Here is a 15,000-nt window from a genome sequence, read left to right on the forward strand (position 1 = left end):
AGACCTACTGACACAGACAGGAAACAGCTCTCACAGCAAAGAGGATACAGTCAAGTACATCAAGGAGAAGATCAGTGACAGTCCCTCTACAGAGAAATCCATCAATCTGTTCCACTGTCTGAATGAACTGAATGATCATTCTCTAGTGCAGGAAGTCCAAACATACCTGAGCAGAGGAAGTAACAGTGGTCTCCATGGAGCCAGACTGTCTCCTGCTCAGTGGTCAGCTCTGGTGTTTGTGTTGCTGAACTCAGAAGAGGAGCTGGATGAGTTTGACCTGAGGAAATATGACCCATCAGAGGAATGTCTACTGAGACTGCTGCCAGTGGTCAAAGCATCCAGAAAAGCCATGTGAGTATTTTCATTTAGAGATGAACAGTGGGTGTAGCAGGCAGTGGATGTGCTTGACTCAGAAGGTCTTCTATGAAAAATGAAAAGGAGAGAGAGAGAGAGAGAGAGAGAGAGAGAGAGAGAGAGAGAGAGAGAGAGAGAGAGAGAGAGAGAGAGAGAGAGAGAACATTAGAGAGAGAGCAGGATAGAGAGATCCTACATTAAAGCACATGTAGGTGATTGAAGGCTCCAACACCAGGTGCTTAAGTTAAACCATAAAGTTGTGGAACATTGGAATGTAGTAACACTGTCCAGTGATTAATTATTTTAAATGTATTAATGAAGGTTAAATGATATTTGGTGTCATGGGTAGTTGTGTGTCTGTGTGTTGAGAATGGTCCTACATTTAAAACAGTGGCCAACAGTGTTTATAGTTCACACTCTTAGTGAAACAGACAGAAAATGTGCTGCAGTGTAACATACAGAAGTGTTCAAGTACGAACTATCAGTGTGTACACGCGCACGCACACACACACACACACACACACACACACACACACACACACACACACACACACACACACACACACCAACCACACCACACCACCCAGTGTAACATACAAAAGGGTTCAAATATGAACTATCAGTTCAGCTTTCTGATTAACATTACAGTTCAACCACTACTGACCAATACAGAGAAAAGTGCACAAGGATGAGCATGACCAATGTATACACATGCGCGCACACACACACACACATATATATTTCACACTGATGGCAGTTTTTAAATTTTATCACAGGTTTTCTTTAGAGCCGATGATGGTTATTGGGCACATTATAAAGGTGTAGGTGTTAATATGACTTCATCTGAAACATCTTCATTGTTTAAATATTTTACCAAGGCAATTTGTCATAATCTAGTTGTAAATAAGTTTAAGTCAAAATAAACTAACATCATTAACAGCAACTGATTCCAGTGCTACACCTTCAGCTCTGTGTGATTGAGGTACTTGACATTTAATTAGAAGGTTGCTGGTTCAAGCCCCACCACTGCCGAGTTGCCACTGTTGGGCCCCTGAGCAAGACCCTTAACCCTCAATTGCTCAAGTTGTCATAATTGTAAGATGCTTTGGATAAAAGCGTCAGCTAAATGCCATAAATGTAAAATGATGAGTGTAGCATGCAGTGACGTTCACAGCTCTGTGCTATCAGTGTAACATGCAGTAACGTTCACAGCTCTGTGTGATCAGTGTAACATGCAGTGACGTTCACAGCTCTGTGTGATCAGTGTAACATGCAGTAACGTTCACAGCTCTGTGTGATCAGTGTAACATGCAGTGAGTCTCCCAGAAGCTAATGCTGTTACTACTGTCACTCACCTAAAACTGTAGCAGGTTACTGCTGTTGCTCACATACAGTGGGACCAATATCTCAGACCACTAGTGAAAATGATTGTTTTGCATTTCTCTCAAGTTTAATACAATGCTTTTCTTTACAAATCATATCATCAGCATAATTTGAGTGAACAGTTGAAAGTTTTTTCTTGAATTTCAGAGAGTATTAGTATTTGGTTCTACTCAAATGCATGTAATCACAGTTGTGAAACTGACCGTATCAGTTCTTTTGTACAAAACGTCAGATGTCCTTGAGTCCTCACACAAGCAGTGCAGGAGAAATGACTCAGTTCTGATCCAACTGAAACATGTGAACCATCCTCTTCTCCCCAGTATTTTAGTGCACACATACAGTCCATGAAGGACAAACTCCAGGGACACATTTCATGTCAACAGCAGACATGAGATAGTTGCCTCACACACACTTAACTGACTGATGGGGTTTGAGTCACACACACCTGACTGACTGATGGGGTCTGCCTCACACACACCTGACTGAGTGATGGGGTCTGCCTCACACACACCTGACTGATTGATGGGCTCCTTGACTCCAGCTATTAAGCCTCCAGGATTCTCAGTGCACCACACACTGAGAAAAGCAAAGGCAGAGGAGAATGTTTCATGATCAATGACTCATAGTGTGGGCACAGGAATGTAAACACTAGTAAAAGATTCTGGTCTCTGCATTCTGTCCATTCCTCCATAATCACTACTGCAGTGTTCATCCCACCATCATTACTACTGCAGTGTTCATTATTCCATAGTCACTACTGCAGTGTTTATTTCTCCATAATAAATACTACAGTGATTATTCCACAATAATAAATACAGTGGTGTTTATCCCTCCATAATCACTACTGCATTGTTCATTCCAACATAATCAATACTGCAGTGTTTATTCCTCCATAATCACTACTGCAGTGTTCATTCCTCCATAATCACTACTGCAGTGTTTATTCCTCCATAATCACTACTCTGCATGTCTTCCAACAATATTTTCTGTTTGTATATTAGTGCGTTTGTATTTGTGAAACATTGAATGAGATCTGTGTTGTTCTGTTTCCTCTTATGGTGTTAGGGGTGGGATATTTTGATATTTGGACTCTGATTATGGTAACTGCCATTCACTGACTTATGAGCCAACCATCCATTATTTGGTCACCTGTCTTAGGTTGCTAATGAATGTTATTTGTCATATCTTTGTCCATTTTGTCTTTGATGAAGACACGGTAGTGTTGAAATGTTGCTGTGTTTGTCAAATTAAAAGGCTGAAAATCCATCAGTGTGTTCCAGACCTTTCTAGCTCTTCTTTAAATTTTTATTAGCAGTTCAGATCTTTTAATTCATCATCCTCTGACTGAACTACATTATTTACTGTATTTACTCTTTTACAGACTATCTGGCTGTGGTCTCACGGAAGAGTCTTGCAAATCTCTCACATCAGTTCTACAAACAGAAAACTCACTGAGAGAGCTGGAGATGAATAATAATGACCTGCAGAATTCAGGAGTGGAGCAGCTCTGTGCTGGACTGAAGAGTTCACACTGTAAACTGGAGATTCTCAGGTGAGTTTCTGTGACTATTTTTGAATGTAAATAAAGAGGCATTTTAGAAAGGTCAGTGTCAACTCCCTTATAGTACAGTATTAAACAAACATTGCCAGACAAGGCAATGCAAGGAAATTTACACTTTTATATTATATTATAAAGTTCTCTTCTTTAAATATTTCTAAATATAGTTTTCTGTTGAAACCTCACTGCATTTCATTAAATGACCACACTGTGGAGACAGAGTTACATTTGTGATGCATGAACAGCTATTCAAGTCTAGAAGAGAAATATAACATTGTAAAGAGGAGACACAGATGAGTCCTTGTCCACATGTACAGGTGTATTTATTACAATGCTGCTTCAACTAGGCGCTTTGGCATTTTGTCCACAAGCTGCATTTTTGGTCACCTGAGCACAGAAATGTAGCAAAATGTCTTACAGGATGAATATATTCAGAAACTCCCAACAATAGTGTTGTAAAATGAAGTGTTCTAATGTAAGATTTTCACTGAGTGATTTTATCTAGTTTATGTATGGAAACACTGTAAACATCAGTCATTCTAATCTCTCTGCAAATACAAGCCCTTAAAATCTTAATTAAAACATTTAAAGCTGAACTATTGAGGTTCTAGACACATTACAGGACACTTTTACAAGCACACATGATTCCCTTGTGTTTTTGGGTGGGATATTGTCTAAATGTGTGTGTGTGTGTGTGTGTGTGTGTGTGTGTGGTACCTAGCATGTGTGGTGTTTTGTAATTACATCAGAACTTCAGACATTTCTGACATTTCTGCATCCATAATTCATTATTTGATACTACAGAATGTAGATACATCAATAATTATCACCACTTGTAAAATTATAACCACAGGGAGACTTATAACTACTTGTAGTATTAGAACTAAACATAGAATTATAACCACTTGTAGAATTATAACTAAACATAGAATTATAACCACACACACAATTTTTTGAATCTTGAAATACAACCTTTATCAAGGGTATGAATCAAAGAATGGAAGATACTTGTAAGTGATATATTAAGTGCTGGACAGAAATGAACCTTTCTCAGATAATAATATTTATGTTTATGTATCCAATATAACTCCTGTATATACACAGTAAACCAGACCTCACTGTTTAGTTCAGGGCCAATATAATTACTGTTTATACACAATAAACCAGACCTCACACTGTTTAGTTCAGGGCCAATATAACTACTGTTTGAAATCTTATTTATTACACAGATTTAATTACATCATTTACTGTTTATAATGTTTCACCTCGATTGAAACGTGTGTGTGTGTGTGAGGGAGAGACAGAACTATTATTTGTGTGTGTGTGTGTGTGTGTGTGTGTGTGTGTGTGTGTGTGTGTGTGTGTGTGTGTGAGAGCGAGAGAACTATTATTTGTATGTGTGTGTGAGAGAGAGAGAGAAACACAATTATTATCTGTGTGTGTGTGTGTGTGTGTGTGTGTGTGTGTGTATGAGAGAGAAATGGAGAGAGAGACAGAGAGAGACAGATCTATTATTTGTAAGTGTGAGACAGAACTATTATCTGTGAGTTTGTGTGTGTGAAATGGAGAGAGAGAGAGACAGACAGATCTATTTGTGTGTGTGAGAGAGACAGAACTATTATCTGTGTGTGACCCCCACTGATGGAATGTGCTCCTCACTGGACCCCTTGCTGTGCTCCTTGTCTTTCTGCTTCCTCCATACAGGAGAACAAACACTGACCACAGAAAATACTTAAAACCACAAGATGTCTGGAGGGCTCAGAAGTTCAGAAACAATAGTGAAGGTGTTTTGCAGGGAAAAGATATAAAATACAAATAGTGGGAGAGTCAAGGCACTCTTCTGTTAAAAAAAAAAAAAGGAAAAAATGTGTAAAACTCATATTTAATGCCTTGTTCATAGCAACACTCTAATAGAATGGTTATGCTACAGTTTTAATATGGTGCACATTAATATGTGTCCAAGCTACATCCCACACAATATAGTAACATGGCCGTCTTTAGGGTTCACAAATTATGAAGAAAATCATCAGTTTTATCTTACAGTGTTTGGAGTGTTGGAGGCAGCCATCTTCAGTTGCTGGTTATTTCAGCTGCAGATGATTAGAGAGAGATACCAACCTTTATACATCTCTGTTATGTGCCAGTGTAGGGGGAGAGACCACAACAGACACTTTATTCTGAGCACAAACCACTATTACTAAAAAGTAATAGAGATCTACAAACATGCCATCTGTCTCTATGGGGAGTATAAGCCACAATAAAAACCAAACCCAACACATGCTCCACCCCAAACCTGTCTTCACTAAACATAAACCAGAAGAGGGAAAAGAAAATACAGTAGTAGATGTAAAGTTCAAATCCACTCAGTGAATGTACAGTAATCTTCTACACCCACGATATTTTATGTTGATACACACAGCCACACAATAGACTACACTACCCAACACTGGCACAAATGACCTCGGGGAGTTGTACTAGCACAGAGCCAACTCTGGAAACTGAAGGTACAAATCTGTGTTCTATTGCCTGTGTTCAGTCTGTCTATTAAATCCAATCAGGCTGCAGTTATGGAGTGTTTGTAGTTTCACTGTAACTGTAGTGTGGTAGCAGCAGGGTGTGTCTGGGTGTGTGTAGGGCACCAGAATGGTCAGAAACAGTATAACACCATTATATGTAGTGAAGATAATGTTCCTAATATTTTTCTCAACTAAACCTGGGAGCACACGAAACAGCAGAAAACAGTTTGGTCTAGAAATACAGTAATAACCTTGTGATTGTTGCCCTTGTGTTTTTAGGAAGTCTATGTTGACATATTAAAAAAGGTACAATAAAAACACTCCACAATTTTTTTTAAATTGTACCATTTGAAAAAAAAAAAGGTAGTAATAACATGAATATCCAAGAAGCACTTGTATCCAGCAGTAACAGAAATATGAGTGACAAGTTTCTCAATTTGAGTGACAGTAATTTTATCCAATCACATATGTGGTAAGACGGCCGGGGCAGCAGAATATTTAATGACGTCATTACAGTGGCCAATAGCATCAGAGGAGCTGTTTTAACTTACTGAGGTGAAGAGAACTGTAGTGGATCATGAAAATGACAGAAAATCTCAAACTGGAATTGGAGGATATTTGCTGCTATGGTGATTTCCAAGAGAAAAGGAAAATACCAGAAAGGGACAGACAAAAAGTAAAAGTAGATGGACTAAGACAGACAGACAAAGCCTGTGTGAGTTTTTCACTGAATCTCTGATCGTCATTCATGGCTAACAGCTAACTAGGTAATGCTAGCAAAGAAAGTCTAGCTATGTTGATTTGTTTAGTTGTTTACTGTTCAGCACAGATATCTAACCAGCTAACAGTCTCAACAATTTGACCAAACCGTCAATAAGCAAGATTGGACTTCTTGTCTTTGCAACAATCAAGTTACAGTCTTTAGGAGAAATGCGGTTGGATCTTCACGTAGTTGAGAGCAGGAGGGAGGAGGGTGCGGGTGTGACGGGAGATTTGACGGGGATGTGATTTATAACATCTGGTGTTCATGAAGTACAGCTGTGTATTAATCAGTCATGTCCCCTACATCAGTTTAAACACATTTAAACCTTGTAGCTAGGTTACAGGTGGTTACTAGGTTACAGGTGGTCACTAGGTTACAACCGCGGTCACGCTATCCGCGCTTTAGGCGTTCACGGTCAAGTCATCCGCGCTTTAAATTCAATGCGCCTATATGCGTGATTATACGGTATTTTGCTGCTCACAGCAATCTAACTCTTCCTAAGCAAAGAAACAGACTTGCGTATTTGTACAAAATACAGTTTACTTGATTGAACTAGTTTAATTGCATAATTAGATTAAACACAATTGGTAATATATTTACACAGCTTAATAAGCATTGTGGAAAATGCTTTTTCTACATAATGTTTCTCAGAAGGTTATTATAGATCTTGACTGCCAGCTGAAACAGGGGTCATCGCTAGTGAAATGTGGCAAATGTGCAGGGCAGGAGAACTCCAGGGCTGAAATATTCCACTGCCAATTGAATGGTGGCCCTTGGCCATCACCAGATCATTAATAAATCTATATTGAAGTTTTACATATTTTTCTGAATTTTAACAAAATGCAAAAACCGTTCCACTACCACATGTGAGTAGAAGCCCTTGACTATTAGCAGAGTAAGTTTGGACACATTTCACTATACAATGTCTTCATAAATGCATATTAAAGTCAAACTACCTTTAGGTGAAATAATGCACTCATTTTGTATAGACTGAATTTGCAGAGTATCAACAGAGTAAGTTTGAACAGATTTCACTCGACCATTTTTCATAAACTCCTATTAAAATAATAATACCTTTAGGTGAATTCATGTACTAATTTCATTCAGGTTGATTTTGGATATCTATTTCTCAAAAATGACCCATAAAGCCAAGACAGTTCCATGACCACATAAGAGAACATTTATATTTACTTTTACAGCATTTGGCAGATGCTCTTATCCAGAGCAACTTACATTGTAATATTTGGTGTATCTACTGTAGACTATATTGTATTGTCAGTTGTATCTGCTGTAGAGTATATTGTAATGTCTGTTCTATCTACTGTAGGGTATATTGTGATATCTGTTGTATCTGCTGTAGGGTATATTTTAATGTCTGTTGTATCTACTGTAGGGTATATTGTGATATCTGTTGTATCTACTGTAGGGTACATTGTAATATTTGTTGTATCTACTATAGACTATATTGTCTGTTGTATCTACTGTAGGGTATATTGTAATGTCTGTTGTATCTACTTGCAGTCTAGCTATCTGTAATCTTGAGGAAAACACTTGTGAAAGTCTGGCATCAGCTTTGCAACTTCCAAAAAGTATGCATCGCTTAGAATTCTTAGACTTTATCTCTGAGTCACAGGTCCAGAAATGTGACAGTGTTTTTATTCCTGTTATCACAGCCAGATGTAGAATTCTGCCAAGATTTTACTGGCATCATCTCATACAGTCTGACATGTAACAGTCTTATAAGACCACTGAAATCACACAGTGTAAGTCCAGCTTTAGGGTTCTTCTGATGTAGGTTAATAGTGCACTAGAGTTCTGAAGGGCTGAATAAAAATAAGAGCAAAAATAAACACAGACAGCAGCGATCTGGAGAAGAGTGAACAAAACCATCTGCCATGGAGGATGCCAGAGAGAGATGAGAGTGGAGGAACCTCCAACTACAGTTACCAGCCTCTCTAGCTGCCCCATGCAGGCTGTTCTGGAAGTGCGTCTCACTCTCTGTCTCTCTCTACCTGTTTCCGTCCTTTCTGCAGACTGTCTGGTTGTTTGGTCACAGAGGAAGGCTGTTCTTCTCTGGCTTCAGCTCTGAGGTCAAACCCCTCCCACCTGAAAGAACTGGACCTGACGTACAACCACCCAGGAGAGTCAGGAGTGAAGCTGCTCTCTGCTAGACTGGAGGATCCCCACTCCAGACTGGACACTCTCAGGTATGGAACATTAGTGTGTGCATGTGTATGGGGGTTTGTTTGTGTGTGCTTACGTGTGTATGTGTTTCTGTGTTGGTGTCTGTGTGTGTTTATGAAAGAGTGAGAATGAGAAAATACTGAAAACTGAGTCTTCCATTCCTGAGTAGTGACATTCCCATATCATACTGTGGTGGCTGGTGAGTTCACTCTCCATCATTCTCCTGTAGGAACTGCTGAGTTTTAGTTGACATGCTACATTTCCTCAGCCTTCTCAGGAAGTACAGATGCTGTTCTGTCAGGAGTTTATAAACTCTGTTCCATTTTTTGAGGTTAGTTGTAATTCATTTAAGAACCACAGGGTGTCAGTAGCAGCGAGTCGGTTTATGTGTGTAGCGATCGTAGAGTGAGAGAATACAACTCCAAGAGTTCTAGTTATTGTAGTTATTATAGTTATTGTAGTTATTATAGCCGTGCTAATGCAGTTGTCTGCGTACATCTCATACCTTTTGAAAACATTGTGGTTGTGTGTAGTTTATTGTATTGTTATTTGTAATCACAGATCATTATTTGGTGGATAATGTTATTCTCTGTGAAGTTTGCTGCATTGTGTTTTGTGTATATCGGTACTTGTTGTGGCTGGCTTGTTGTTGATTTGTCTTTCATGTGATTCAGTTTCACGTTTCCTCCTGTTGTCAATAAAACTGTGAACAAGAGCTGAACATTTTCAGAGTTCTGATGTCAGGAGAGTGTTAACCTGCAGGTCATGCTGTGTATCGTACATAAACAGAGGACACAGCAGATACTGTTGGGATTTCTTTATGATGTGGTGTTTGTTGTAGGTCCAGGTGAGGTCCTCACTGATGTGGGGTGTGTTGTAGGTCCAGGTGAGGTCCTCACTGATGTGGGGTGTGGTAGGTCCAGGTGAGGTCCTCACTGATGTGGGGTGTGTTGTAGGACCAGGTGAGGTCCTCACTGATGTGAACTCCAGGAAGGTGAAGGAGTTCACCTCCATCTCGCCTGTCTGTAGTGGTGTGTGCTGTTGCTTCTCCTTCCTCCTTGGGTCAACAATCATCTTCTTGGTCTTGTCTGCATTCATGGAGAGATTGTTGTCATGACACCATGTCACCATGTCTGTCACCTCCCTCCTGTATGCTGTCTCATCCAGTGATCAGTCAAACCAGTTTGATGATGCTGGTGTTATACTGGGCGGCCACACAGTCCTGGGGGGTCCCAGAGTTATCAGTCCTTGTGCTGGATGTACATTGCCAGTTCTGACTGACTGATTCTGTCTGTTAGAAAGTTCAGCCCCCATTTACCGAAGGAGGGTGTGAGTCCAGTGGTGAGTGTTTCAGTCAGTTTGGTTGGGGTGACTGTGTTGACTGCTGAACTGTAATCAGTGAACAGCACTGGAGCATAACTGTCCATGTCCTCCAGATGTGTGAGAGATGTGTGGATGTCAGTGCTGACAGTGTCCTCAGTGCACTGGTTCTGGTGGGCTGTAAACTGGTGGGGTCCTCTGGACAATAACGGACATTATAGTAGTAAGAATATAGACAATTAGGAGCAGAATAAGTAGTGAGATGGAGAAAAATAAATAAAGAAATATGGAACAATAAGAAATTAATGTCTAGTGTGGTTTTCTAGAAGTCCTAATCTGGTCCCGACGGTGTGCACATGAACGAAACTCTTCCTGTATGAGATCATCCATGAAGGGCAGCAGGGAAGTAGCTGTGTGGGGTGGAGGTGTGGGGGGCTACAACAGGGGGCATCATGGGGTGGTGGGAGGAGCCATGGCAGCTGAGACAGTAACGTCATGACATCAGGGGTAGGTGAACCTCAGCAGACAGAGAGACTAGATTATTAGACATGTCCAGGTAGAGGGTGTGTAAATTACGAAACTATGATGTGCAAAGATGGACTTTGGCAGATGTAGCTGTGGCAGCACAGCTAAAAGGAACCACAGGCATGATCAACACTCCGCCGCTCTCAGTCAACAAACTAGAGAGACAAAAGAGAGGTGAAGTGACAGCATCATCACATCCCAGTTTACCAGAACTCTCAATGCCCAGAACGATGTGTGTGTCTGAAATGCAGAGAGAGAGCAAGAACTATTATCTGTGTGTGAGAGAGAGAGAGAGAGAACTATTATCTGTGTGAGAGAGAGAGAGAGAGAGAGAGAGAGAGAGAGAGAGAGACAGAACTATTATCTGTATGAGACAGAGAGAGAGAAATAATAACAGAGAGAGAGAGACAGAAATATTATCTGTGTGTGAGAGAGAGAGAGAGACATAACTATTATCTGTGTGTGAGAGAGAGACAGAACTATTATCTAAGAGAGAAAGAGAGAGAGACAAGTATTATCTGTGTGTGTGAGAGAGAGAGAGAAATAATAACTGTGTGAGAGAGAGAGAGAGAAACAGAACTATTATCTGTGTGAGAGAGAGACAGAACTAATAACTGTGTGTGATACAGAACTATTATCTGTGTGTGGAACAGAGAGAGAGAGAGAGAGAGAGAGAGAGAGAGAGAGAGAGAGAGAAAGAGAGAGAGAGAGAGACAGAACTATTATCTGTGTGTGAGACAGAGAGAGAGACAGAACTATTATCTGTGTGAGAGAGAGACAGAACTATTATCTATATGTGAGACAGAGAGAGAGAAAGAGAGACATAACTATTCTCTGTGTGTGAGACAGAGAGAGAAATAATGACTGTGTGAGAGAGAGAGAAAGAGAGAGACAGAACGATTACCTGTGTGAGAGAGAGAGAGCGACAGAACTATTACCTGTGTGAGACAGAGAGAGAAAGAGAGAGATAACTAATAACTGTGTGTGTGAGAGAGAGAGACAGAACTATTATCTGTGTGAGAGAGAGAGACAGAACTATTATCTGTCTGTGAGAGAGAGAGACAGAACTATTATCTGTGTATGAAACAGAGAGAGAGAGACAGAACTGTTATCTGTGTGAGAGAGAGAGCGACAGAACTATTATCTGTGTGTGAAACAGTGAGAGAGAGAGAGAGAACTAATAACTGTGTGTGTGAGAGAGAGAGACAGAACTGTTATCTGTGTGAGAGAGAGAGACAGAACTGTTATCTGTGTGAGAGAGAGAGACAGAACTGTTATCTGTGTGAGAGAGAGAGACAGAACTGTTATCAGTGTGAGAGAGAGAGAGCGACAGAACTATTACCTGTGTGTGAGGGAGACAGAGAGAGAGAGACAGAACTATTATCTGTGTGTGAGAGAGAGAGAGAGAGAGAGAGAGAGAGAGCGACAGAACTATTATCTGTGTGGAACAGAGAGAGAGACAGAACTATTACCTGTGTGTGAGAGAGAGAGAGAGAGAGAGAGAGAGAGAGAACTATTATCTGTCTGTGAGACAGAGAGAGAGACAGAACTATTATCTGTGAGAGACACAGAGAGAGAGAGAACTAATAACTGTGTGTGTGTGAGAGAGAGAGAGAGACAGAACTATTATCTGTGTGTGAGACAGAGAGAGAAACAACTGTTATCTGTGAGAGAGAGAGAGCGACAGAACTATTACCTGTGTGAGAAAGAGAGAGAGAGAGAGAACTAATAACTGTGTGTGTGTGAGAGAGAGAACTGAAAACTGTGTGTGAGAGAGAGAGAGACAGAACTATTATCTGTGTGTGAGACAGAGAGAGAGACAGAGAGAGAGACAGAACTATTATCTGTGTGTGAGACAGAGAGAGAGACAGAACTATTATCTGTGTGTGAGAGAGAGAGAGACAGAACTAATATCTTTGTGTGAGAGAGAGAGAGAGAGACAGAACTATTATCTGTGTGTGAGACAGAGAGAGAAATAATAACTGTGTGTGAGAGAGAGAACTATTATCTGTGTGAGAGAGACAGAGAGAGACAGAACTATTATCTGTGTGTGAGACAGAGAGACAGAACTATTATCTGTGTGTAATACAGAGAGAGAGACAGAACTATTATCTTTGTGTCTGTGTGAGAGAGAGAGAGAGACAGACAGATCTATTATCTGTGTGAGACAGAGAGAGAGAGACAGAACTATTATCTGTGTGAGACAGAGAGAGAGAGAACTATTATCTGTGTGTGAGAGAGAAATGGAGAGAGAGAGAGAGACAGAACTATTATCTGTGTGTGAGAGAACGAGAGAGAGAGAGACAGAGAGAGAGACAGAACTATTATCTGTGTGTGAGAGAGACAGAGAGACAGACAGAACGATTACCTGTGTGTGAGAGAGAGACAACTATTATCTGTGTAAGAGAGAGAGAGAGAACTAATAACTGTGTGAGAGAGAGAGAGAGAGAGAGAACTAATAACTGTGTGAGAGAGAGAGACAGAACTATTATCTGTGTGTGAGACAAAGAGAGAGACAGAACTATTATCTGTGTGTGAGACAGAGAGAGAGAGCGACAGAACTATTATCTGTGTGTGAGAGAGAGAGAGAGAGAGAGACAGAACTATTATCTGAGAGAGAGAGTGACAGAACTATTATCTGTGTGTGTGTGTGAGAGAGAGAGAGAACTATTATCCGTGTGAGAGAGAAAGAGAGACAGAACTATTATCTGTGTGTGTGTCAGAGAGAGAAAGAGAAATATTATCTGTGAGACAGAGAGAGAGAGACAGAACTATTATCTGTGTGTGTGAGAGAGAGAGCGACAGAACTATTATCTGTGTGAGAGAGAGAGAGACAGAGACAGAACTATTATCTGTGTGTGAGACAGAGAGAGAGCGACAGAACTATTATCCGTGAGAGAGAGAGAGCGACAGAACTATTATCCGCGAGAGAGAGAGAGAGAGAGACAGAACTATTATCTGTGTGAGTCCGAGAGAGAGAGAGAGAGACAGAACTATTATCTGTGTGAGTCCGAGAGAGAGAGAGAGAGAGAGAGAGAGAGAGAGAGAGACAGAACTATTATCTGTGTGTGAGAAAGAGAGAGAGAGAGCGACAGAACTATTATCCGTGAGAGAGAGAGAGAGAGAGAGAGCGACAGAACTATTATCTGTGTGTGAGACAGAGAGAGAGCGACAGAACTATTATCCGTGAGAGAGAGAGAGAGCGACAGAACTATTATTCGTGAGAGAGAGAGAGAGAGAGAGAGAGAGACAGAACTATTATCTGTGTGAGTCCGAGAGAGAGAGAGAGAGACAGAACTATTATCTGTGTGTGAGAAAGAGAGAGAGAGAGCGACAGAACTATTATCCGTGAGAGAGAGAGAGAGAGCGACAGAACTATTATCCGTGAGAGAGAGAGAGAGACAGAACTATTATCTGTGTGAGTCCGAGAGAGAGAGAGACAGAACTATTATCTGTGTGAGTCCGAGAGAGCGAGAGAGACAGAACTATTATCTGTGTGTGAGAGAGAGAGAGAGAGAGAGACAGAACTATTATCTGAGAGAGAGAGAGAGACAGAACTGTTGTGTGAGAGAGGGAGAGAGAGAGAGAGACAGAACTATTATGTGTGAGAGACAGAAATAGAGAGAGAGAGACAGAAGTATTATCTGTGTGAGACAGAGAGAGAGAGAGACTGAAATATTATCTCTGTGTGTGAGAGAGAGAGCGACAGAACTATTATCTCTGTGTGAGACAGAGAGAGAGCGACAGAACTATTATCTGTGTGAGACAGAGAGAGAGAGCGACAGAACTATTATCTGTTTGTGTGTGTGTGTGTGTGTGTGTGAGAGAGAGAGAGAGACAGACAGAACTATTATCTGTGTGTGTGTGTGTGTGTGTGAGAGAGAGAGAGAGAGAGAGAGAGAGAGAGAGAGAGACAGAACTATTATCCGTGTGAGAGAGAGAGAGAGAGACAGAACTATTATCTGTGTGAGAGAGAAAGAGAGAGAGAGACAGAGAGAGAGACAGAACTATTATCTGTGTGAGAGAAAGAGAGAGAGACAGAGAGACAGACAGAACGATTACCTGTGTGTGAGAGAGAGAGAGAGACAACTATTATCTGTGTAAGAGAGAGAGAGAGAGAGAGAGAACTAATAACTGTGTGTGAGAGAGAGAGAGAGAAACAGAACTATTATCTGTGTGTGTGACAGAGAGAGAGAGAAACAGAACTATTATCTGTGTGTGTGACAGAGAGAGAGAGCGACAGAACTATTATCTGTATGAGACAGAGAGAGACAGAACTATTATCTGTGTGTGTGTGTGAGAGAGAGAGAGAGACAGAGAGAGAGACAGAACTATTATCTGTGTGTGAGAGAAAGAGAGAGAGACAGAGACACAGAACTATTATCTGTGTGTGTGTG

General features: G+C 40.7%; 1 protein-coding gene across 1 annotated transcript in view; it reads left to right on the forward strand.

Moving 5' to 3' along the window:
* The window catches only part of LOC113569287 (NLR family CARD domain-containing protein 3-like), a gene marked incomplete at its 5' end in the record, with an annotated part of 31,855 nt that overhangs the window by 6,559 nt on the left and 10,296 nt on the right, over positions 1-15,000 (forward strand). The window contains 3 exons of the mRNA XM_035523424.1: positions 1-351; positions 3,119-3,289; positions 8,608-8,781. The exon at positions 1-351 is cut by the window's left edge and continues 1,441 nt beyond it. Coding sequence (XP_035379317.1) covers positions 1-351; positions 3,119-3,289; positions 8,608-8,781 — 696 coding nt within the window. The remainder of the gene's footprint in view (positions 352-3,118; positions 3,290-8,607; positions 8,782-15,000) is intronic.

This window comes from Electrophorus electricus (genome assembly GCF_013358815.1).
Source record: "Electrophorus electricus isolate fEleEle1 chromosome 5 unlocalized genomic scaffold, fEleEle1.pri SUPER_5_unloc_1, whole genome shotgun sequence".
In the NCBI taxonomy this organism is placed as follows: Eukaryota; Metazoa; Chordata; class Actinopteri; order Gymnotiformes; family Gymnotidae; genus Electrophorus; species Electrophorus electricus.